We start from the raw sequence: 9417 nt of genomic DNA on the forward strand, positions 1-9417 counted from the left end.
TTAGAGAAGGACCTCATTTTGTTCTTTTGCTTCCGAATTTGTTATTCATTCTTTAGCCCTTTGGCTTTGTGACTCCACGTGATTTTGATTTTTGGGAGAAAACTTTATTCTTGTTTCTTTTAAAATCGACTCCTTTTGATTTTAAACTTTTGGGAGATTTCGATTTTTGAATCTTTTCTTTCTTTTCTTTTCGAAGTTTCTAACTATTCTGTTTTTGTACAAGGCCTTCTCTTCTTTTTTACTGTTCATCCAATTCTCAACTTATCAACTGGGTACGCTTTTTATTCACTACTACAGAAAAGTCTTATGATAGCATGCGAAAAACGCTATGGTTGGTGTAAAACGCTATGGTTGGTGTACCATAGCGTTTTCCAAACGCTATTAATGACGATGTTATACTTTTATTGATATTGAATTAATAACGTTTATTGACAAACGCTATGATATTGATAGCGTTTTTTCCTTAGCGCTATTATAGACTGATAGCGTTTATTATAGAAATGATATGCATTTCAATAACGTTTTTCTTTATCGCTATCTGTATTTCAATAGCGTTTTTTTCTAAAATGTTATTACCTATTTTATGATGTTTTAAAGATCTATGCACAATTTCAGATTCCAGTTTTAATTGATTTCAAAATTATAAATATCCATTAAAAAGAAATTCAATTGAACCCAGATGGATTTGAACCATCAACCTCTCACTCACTATCATTGAGTGAGCGCCCTCTTCCCATTTTGAGCTTATAGATCCACCGAAAAGAAAATATTTTCAATGGATTTGAACGAAAAAGATAATCACTATACTATTTACAAGCTTAAAGATTACTTATCTATACATTATTATGAAGTGTTGCTACATGTGATTATCAGTATCGATCGAGATAACAAAATATAAGTTACATAAGGAACTAGTACACATGACGAAAACTCATCACATGCTGTAAGACGGACTAGTCAATATGATCTTATATGCAAATGATAGACTAGTTACATCTCAGAATTTACATAAGAAATAGTAAAAGAATCACTTTTCCAATCACGAGCACTTTTCCATTAATCTAAAGTAACCATTAAAACTAAATTTGACAACTGCTACATTCAACCTTCCTTATGGTTATTATGGTAATTCCACACTAGTAGACATAATAACTCTGCACTAGGAGAACCATATGTACCGATGAAAATATCTAAGTACTAACCACAGTGACTTTTGAGGTTAACTAAGTACAAATTAAAACATTGTATACCTGGGTTAAACACCAAGGCAAAATTCAATTGAGCAACCGACCACTTGAGAGCGCTTATCTTTTGTTAGTTAACCCTTTCAAACATCCGCACAAATTTCGTACTAAAAGCGATAATATATTCCTCCCTAGAAATAAACATGCACAAGAAAATACTACTCTTGATATTGTTTACTTACAAAAGTCACTTTTAAAGTGACAAGCATGCACATCATTCCCATAGATATTTACAACCTTCCTTTGGCAGGACCTGGCCTGGTCTTCATATTTCTCATAGAGTACGGGCACCGTGTGTAGCAAAATGAACACTGCCCATATTAATTAAAGCAAGTTAGATATACAAGAAGGCAGAAGAAGAGAGACAGAGAGATATGTAAGGAAAACTAGGGCATATTTACAACCTTCACATCCCCTAATAAGTTAGCATGACCACCAAACATATGGAAGCCAATAAGCTTCTTTTAGTCTCTTCAATTAAAATATCTACAATACTAACATATCCTGATAACCCTCTACATAACTCTAACCAACTCAGTTAACTAAAATGTTAAGAATAAGATAAATTAAGACCCCCAGCATAAATATGTTATAGAAGATAGATACAGACCTAGGGAAGGAAACATGTTGACATTTGTTAGTATGGACAACCAAGATGCAACGGTTGTCTCTCAAAAGGTCAATTGCAGATTGTCTTCAGTCGCTTTGCATCCTACACAAAACCTACAATGACCTGCAACTCATCCAATTGCTTCAAGACAAAAACAATTGTGTTTAAGACATGAATCAGACAATTATCACATATCTCAAAAGTTTAAGAAATACTAGGGGTATTTATGCAGTGATGCACCCGATTATATCAATCAATCCCATGTCCAAAGAGGCAAGGAGATAATGATGTTTCATATTTTGAAGCTACAGAACCCTCACTTTATATAGTATGATGTTCTCATCAAGATCTGTTCAGTGTAAATGGTCCTATCACAACATCAGATAATTGTGGGAAAACGCAAGCGCTTTGGGACTTCAATTGAAAGGATATAATAAGGTTAGTGATAAGAACCTGTGACATGAAATACCTCTAAACAATGTCAATCAGCTGTTCTTTCGATGGATTGGGGATGTCATCCGCCTAAATGAAAATTCGATACTGTAATTGTTAATAACAGAAAAGATTATGCAAATGAGCACACACAATTACAAAAGGATGTACTCATGTAACTGATTCTTCTGGATTTAAAACTAATAAGGATGTCAAATTTTCAACCACATGGTGAAACTGGATGAACATACTCACAAGTTTAAAGTGTCGCCAATATCTCCGCAATGCTGTTGTTTCTAGTTTGCCGAGATCAACCTTCTGTACCGTCATTTAAAGTTTAGAGAATTGAACATTTCAAATGAAAAGATCAGAAAGATGCACTTGAAAGGAAAAAGATATACAAGATTCATTAAATTTAATTTAGCAGCCACATACCGTAGCATTTCGAGTTAAAATGGAACTTTTAGACTGTGAATGACAGGAAAGAGACCGGTTAATCTTCTTGTGAGATGACCCAACCGCTTTACGAGGGCGATTTCTTGGCCTCTGGGACTTCTGAGTGTCATCATATGCTGAAAAAAAGTTGCATAAGCCAAGCTTGTACAAATGAAAATAGGAAAGCAGAATTGCAGAAATAAAGGTCATATAATGCATCTATGTTGTGGATGAGGACTTTAAGTCTGGATACCAAATGTAAGAAGAACTTCTATATATCTACAAAACAAATTTGATACTCACCCGTATCTAAGACACTTCACTGCATACTCTCACATTCAAGGTCATCATCATCCTTAAGACCAGTTGGAGCTTCAATCACACTAAGGGCATTTCTTTGTAGTTTCACTTCTATACCATTTGTAAGTACCTACAATGTAGTGAGGTTAAAATCATAACTAATCTATCACACAATAAAAGGATGTAAGGTAGTCAGCAACTCCAAGTGACGAAATAAGAAAAATTGCATAAGCAGAAACAAGAAATATATAGAAACAATTAATCTCTTACACCAAGACACTTAAAGACACATTTGATTTATATGAAAAACAATCCCTAACAACAAACAATACGAGAACTCACAAATAACTCCAGCATGCATTTGCATCCCTAACTTCAACTCACGAATACTATCACAACCCGTCAATACAGTAGCAAAAGCGAACTCATCAGGCACAACAAATTCAACACATTTCATCTTATAAATGTTTGCAAACAAAAAAATTAAAAGCATCATATTGAATTGAATTGAAGAAAAAAAAAAGTACCTCAAATTCCAAAGATGCCTCATTTAAGCTAAGGCTACTCCTGTAACTCCCAAATTGAAAACCCCAATGTTATGGCCTTATTTAGGCATATGAGGCCCATAGGTCCGAAAAAAGAGGCCCATAGGTCAGCAGTATAAAAAGAATAAGATGAGTGGATAGAAGAGGGAAAAAAGAGACAAAGGGATTTTTTAGGTCGTAACAATGGCGCCGTCTGTGGGGATTGCAACAAAAAGCTGTGTTTCGACTTTCAAGTACAAAGATTTGAATGCTTTAGATCGATATTAGTAATGTATATGTTACCTATTTTTCTGATGTGGTCAGGTAGGGTAACATATTAGGCATGGTGTATATTTGTTTCTGACTTTCTTGTGTCTTCGGATAATTCTTCTACCTTTACAGTGATAATTACGATATAAGTAAGAGAACAATTACATCTTGTTTTAAAATGACTATTGATTAGTTGATTAGTGAAGCAGAGGTCTAGGATAAGTTTCATCCTAAAGGAAGAGTGCTTCTCTGATGAAGACTGGCAAATGAGTTGCAGACTTGCACATACCACATTTCAGAATGTTTGTTATGAGAAGTTGGATTCACAAATGATTATCTCTTCTGGAAGATAATTTTGGAAGCTGAGATTCTGACGACAGTGGTTGTCATAAGCCTAGCTCTTTATACTTTCTGGGCTGCAAAGAAGGGGCGTGATTTCAGTTTCCTTGGCCCGATTCTGTTCTGCCCTCTTCTAGTGCTTATTGTCTTTGGCTTCATTCAGGTACTTGGGAACATTCTACTAAAGGACCTTTCTATTGTCTAATTTCCCCTGATATGACGACAATTTGGATAGTATGTGTTAAACTGTGACAACACATGGGGGCAGGCTGAGTAGTCTTTGGTCATGCCTCATGCTGTTCAGCATCTTAAGTGGGGTGGGAACTGCAGACCCTCAAGTCCAAAGCCCACGTGGTGGCTAGGTACAACTTTTCCAATTCCGCTCTGTATATTTTTTGTTTCTAACTTGTAAAACCTTCCCATTGTGTTTGATTGGTAGCATGTTTCCCTTTATATATTCTTTCTATTGTGTGATATGACTTTACTGGAAAAATCTTTTGTATGCAATACATAACTTAAGAATAAGATTCTATGAAGAAGTAGTTGAGACGATATGAATCTTGTTGTTTTAGGATCATGGGTAGTACCTCTACATTCTGCTAAAGTAGTTTGTCTAATACTACATGGTGTTTTTCATATTACATATGTCCATGATAATACATACTAAATAGCTTGGATGGTTATAAATGGTGTTCCCTCACGTATTTATAGGATAAAGTGGAATAGACTTGCATTGGTTGTATTTTCTTCTTTTACTTGGCATTATTTTGGATTGCCTACCAATTCCAATCTATACTACAAGTGTTACACTTTAGTTAAAATATTTTGGTTGATGTTTATTTGAACTGTATAACTGCTTTATTCATAATGCTGACAATTTACTTTCTTCTACTAATGTTATATACAAATGTGTGATTACTTGTGAATCACCAATGGCTTCAAGGTTGAAATTGTAGTGGAGATGATTCTAGCTTACCTATCGATTTGCTACATGACAATTATATTGAAAAAATTCTTAAAACTCATATAACTTTTTTGTGGACAATTCTTCTTTAAGTGTATGAATGGTGCATGCTGGTCGGATTTTCATGATTAGAGGGGCTCATAATAGATTGATGATGCATATACTCTAGCATTTTTCATTGTCAAGAACAAGTAGTTTGTTCACAGCCTGTTCTGTGTGGACTATGAATATGTGGTATATGGACTAGTCCGAAACAAATCCTGGACGCGGCATTTGGGCCAGTCCGAAACATGAAAAGGGCGCAAGTCCTGGACGCGGCATTTGGGCCAGTCCGAAACATGAAAAGGTCGCAAGTCCTAGACGCGGCGTTTGGGCCCTCCGAAACATGAGAAGGTCGCAAGTCCTGGACGCGGCATTTGGGCTAGTCCGAAACATGAAAAAGGGTGCAAGTCCTGGACGCGGCATTTGGGCCAGTCCGAAACATGAAAAAGGGTGCAAGTCCTGGACGCGGCATTTGGGCCAGTCCGAAACATGAAAAGGTCGCAAGTCCTGGATGCGGCGTTTGGGTCCTCCGAAACATGAGAAGGTCGCAAGTCCTGGACGCGGCATTTGGGCCAGTCCAAAACATGAGAAGGTCGCAAGTCCTGGACGCGGCATTTGGGCTAGTCCGAAACATGAAAAGGGGCGCAAGTCCTGGACGCAGCATTTGGGCCCGTCCGGAACATGAAAAGGTTGCAAGACCGGGACGCGGCGTTTGGGCCCTCCGAAACATGAGAAGGTCGCAAGTCCTGGACGTGGCATTTGGGCCAGTCCGAAACATGAAAAGGGGTGCAAGTACGTCCTGGACGTGGCATTTGAGCCAGTCCGAAAAATGAAAAGGACATGAATGGTTGCCCTAATTAATACTTGGGGGAAACCTCAGCAAGGAAAGAGCTAAGTATCCCTGAGGACTACCAGTACTTGGGGGCAAGATGATATTCGGATCCAATAGTTACATTTGTTAGTTGATCCCTGGTTGGTTACCAAACCAGCCAGCATCAACTTGGGGGCATGCAAATATAGCAAATATCATATACAGATACTCAAGTACTTGGTCAAAAGGAAGTAAAGATTATGAAGAAAATGGTGACTGACCTTCAAAATGGAAGGAAAACTTGTCATAATGCACTTGTTTAACTGGAGAAAAATCTTTTGTTTATCCTTATACCTGTTTTTTATCAGTATGGTATTTGCGGAAAAGAGACCCTTGTAACACCTAATTTGTTGAAGGTTTGAAAATTGTCTACTACTGGAGATTCTCTTGATGCGTTCCTCTAGATGAAGCAACAATCACTGCAAATGATGCAACTATTAAATATATAGAGGGAGTAGTTGTAGTATGTGTCAGATCTCTTGTCTGTAGCAACAATATTTATAAAAGTTGTTACTCATCGTCAATAACTGATAAACTACAGAGAAATTCCTACATAATTTAGTAACTGTAACTGTTGCATTTTAATCCGTTACTGAAGTTGTAGATTTCACAAGCAGAAAGTGTATTTGTGAACTCTGAGGCATATGATTTATCATCCTCTAAGCGTTTGTTGTTTTGATAAGATATATGATGGAGCTTAGGATATGACCTTTGTTGCTTGTACATCTAAAGCACCATTCATCAGTATGGTCTCTCTCCCCTTTATTTGGTTTATTTACTGGTTGTTCCTGGAATATTTTTGGTCTGGCAATGTATGTATGAATGTGATTGTGGCATTATACAAGAATTACAATGGGCAGCAACTGAATCAATATTGAAGAGGAATGGGTATTGTACGGATTCCTTGGGAATGAACTATACCAAGTTGTTTTTGTGTATAATAAGCACAACCATAGCCACTTATCATTGTTTATTACCTCTCCTTTCTTATTTTTTCCTGGTATTGAGTTAGTTTAGATAAGTTTATCTTCTACTTCTTGGGCTGGCCTGGCCTGGCCTGGCCTTGGTATAAACACCCATGTGGAATCCTTAAAGAGCCCCTACTCCTCTGACCTTACTTATCTTCATCTGTGGGTTTCACTCATGTCTTCAGTAGATTCTTTCCACTGGCATAATTCTGTTGTTATGAAAAGCTGGGAAATGATATTAGATTGAAGCGTTTGGCTGTGGACACAAAAGCGGAAGTGTGTTCTTGATTCTTAATAGACAGGATCCTTCTACTATGGTGCTTATACTTGGTAAATAGTTTTCTTCTACAATGATGGATTATTGAAGCTGCTTTGATATCTATACGGTGATTATGATGTTAATGCATTGCTCCAATCTGGTATGACTATTGTCTATAAAGACAGTCCTTTGACTGTGAAGTGAATTTGATGGTAGGTATTGCATCTATCGCGATCTTATGAGGTTTAATTTTATTGAACTTGGAAGCATATTCGTTGCATCAACGTTAGAAAATCTTCCCTGTTTAGTCTAGTCACCTTTGCCATAATATCTGTCCATATGCTTGTAGAAACATATTATTGTGTTCAATTTTCATCAAATCATCACCTTATTTACAGTATGTCCTTAGTGTCAGTATTAGGAATCGACATTCAAATTTAGTTAAGCTGTTGTGTTTCTGATTCATCCTAGTTTACATTGATATTGGAGGTGGTTTATTATCTCTGGTTCATAATTAATTTTTAGGGTTCTCTGTGAATTTTTTCAACCAAGAATCTGATCTGTTTTCTGGATAAAAGATTGATACTGTAGTGTTGTACCAATTTACCCAATAAGTTGGTCGAGTACTTGTGTACTGGTAACAAAATTACTGCAGGAACTCGAGCTTTACTTCCAGAAAAGCTTGCAGAAGTCTTTGACAACTATGAACCGATAAGCTTAATTAGCAACTAAACTGGGGCTAAACCTAACTTTCAATACAAAGGCAGAAAACTGGTGTAAGTGGAGTAAGCCATGCCCTGGTCATACTGTACTTCAGATGGTTCTGTTAGTGAGCATATACGGGGACTGGGTGGTCTACTAAGGAGTGAAGGAGAGGTCCATCTGGCCTACATACTGTAGTAATTCCAAAAGCAAGTCAGTTCAATGAGGGCTGTAAACATTTTGAATTGTCCTGAGTCAACACCTTTGGCACTGCTCCAACATTGTAGCTGCTATCAACAGCCAGAAATGATTACTTGATTTCACTACATTCATGCACACATTCAGAGAAGGAAATCAAGCTGCCAATTACTTATCTACGGTCCCCCTTATCTAGGTGTTCTACGCATGTAGATTATGGTATTTTGTTTTATTTTCAGTTTCAGTTATCAAAAACAACATAAATAAAAAGGTATAATAGTTAAAGTTATGCGTAATTTTAGTGACCCCTGCTTGCCTAAACTGTTGCGGCTAGTGTTAGTATTTTCGTGGCAAATAGCTATTAGTGTGTATATACCGCATACATGAAAGTAAGAGATGTTGAGAAACTTATTTGCGGAAGCTACAATGGTGGAGTGAAAACTTTGGCTTCTTGGCATCACATACTAAACGAATGGTCTGTGGTACCAAGAGGGGGCAACTGTTATGGCCTTATTTAGGCCTATGAGGCCCATAGGTCCGAAAAAAGAGGCCCATAGGTCAGCAGTATAAAAAGAATAAGATGAGTGGATAGAAGAGGGAAAAAAGAGACAAAGGGATTTTTTAGGTCGTAACACCCAAAATGAAAAACAATTGGAATTTGTGGTCAAACAAATTAGAAAAGAGATAAATCAGACCCATCTTACCTGGTTCATCTTCCTCCTTCAAGCTCTCCTCCTCGACCTGGTTCGTTTGACCACTAGATTGTTGTGTATTACGATGTGAGATATCGTCATTTCATAAAAGAGGTTAGGTTTTTGATAAGAGTAAAATGAATAGTTTACCTACGAAATGAACGATGAATTCACAACGTAAGTAAACTAAACTATCTTTTGTTAGAGCGTTTATCAAAGTTTTCTACTCTCGATCCTATGAGATAAAGTGGAGTAGGAAGTTCGTTCCACTCTTAGTCCTTCCGTATGCTTGTATTCTAGTCTCAATACTCTACTTAAAGCCAATGAGAGCTTTTACTGAAGGGCAACTAAACTATGGTGCAACTACCCACAAGATGCAACTAGTCGATTATCGAACAACTATGGGAATCTTCACGGTGATTCTATGATAAGGAGTTAGAGGGGATTGATTCCACCTTAACTTCAACTTAATCCACTAACGGCGAAGTCGTAAGTAATCGAATTGAATCGCGCACCTTGAGAACAAGCGGTTCTTCCTAATCCCTAATTACACATGGAATTTCTACC

General features: G+C 37.1%; 1 protein-coding gene across 10 annotated transcripts; it reads right to left on the minus strand.

Annotated features, from left to right (window-relative positions):
- Nucleotides 1-1242: 1242 nt before the first annotated feature.
- Nucleotides 1243-8468, minus strand: LOC147493977 (uncharacterized). Of its 10 annotated transcripts, XR_015198579.1 has the most exons (8): nucleotides 3549-3594; nucleotides 3364-3410; nucleotides 3025-3151; nucleotides 2722-2858; nucleotides 2542-2604; nucleotides 2324-2376; nucleotides 1855-1995; nucleotides 1243-1555 (listed from the first exon to the last, which is right to left on the minus strand). XR_015198579.1 is itself a non-coding variant. In XM_086565948.1 (7 exons), the coding sequence occupies exons 1-5, from the start codon at nucleotides 3376-3378 to the stop codon at nucleotides 2326-2328; spliced, it is 360 nt and encodes a 119-aa protein (XP_086422074.1). In that variant the 5' UTR covers nucleotides 3379-3538; the 3' UTR covers nucleotides 1243-1555; nucleotides 1855-2203; nucleotides 2324-2325. The 10 variants fall into 10 exon arrangements, 5 of the variants coding, with proteins under 5 accessions (XP_086422074.1, XP_086422075.1, XP_086422072.1 ...); XR_015198577.1 differs by lacking the exon at nucleotides 3364-3410 and having other exon boundaries at nucleotides 3549-8468; XR_015198580.1 differs by lacking the exon at nucleotides 3364-3410 and having other exon boundaries at nucleotides 3058-3151; nucleotides 3549-3672.
- Between the last annotated feature and the right edge of the window lie 949 nt (nucleotides 8469-9417).

The sequence above is a fragment of the Coptis chinensis genome, chromosome 6 (genome assembly GCF_015680905.1).
Source record: "Coptis chinensis isolate HL-2020 chromosome 6, ASM1568090v1, whole genome shotgun sequence".
Lineage (NCBI taxonomy): Eukaryota > Viridiplantae > Streptophyta > Magnoliopsida > Ranunculales > Ranunculaceae > Coptis > Coptis chinensis.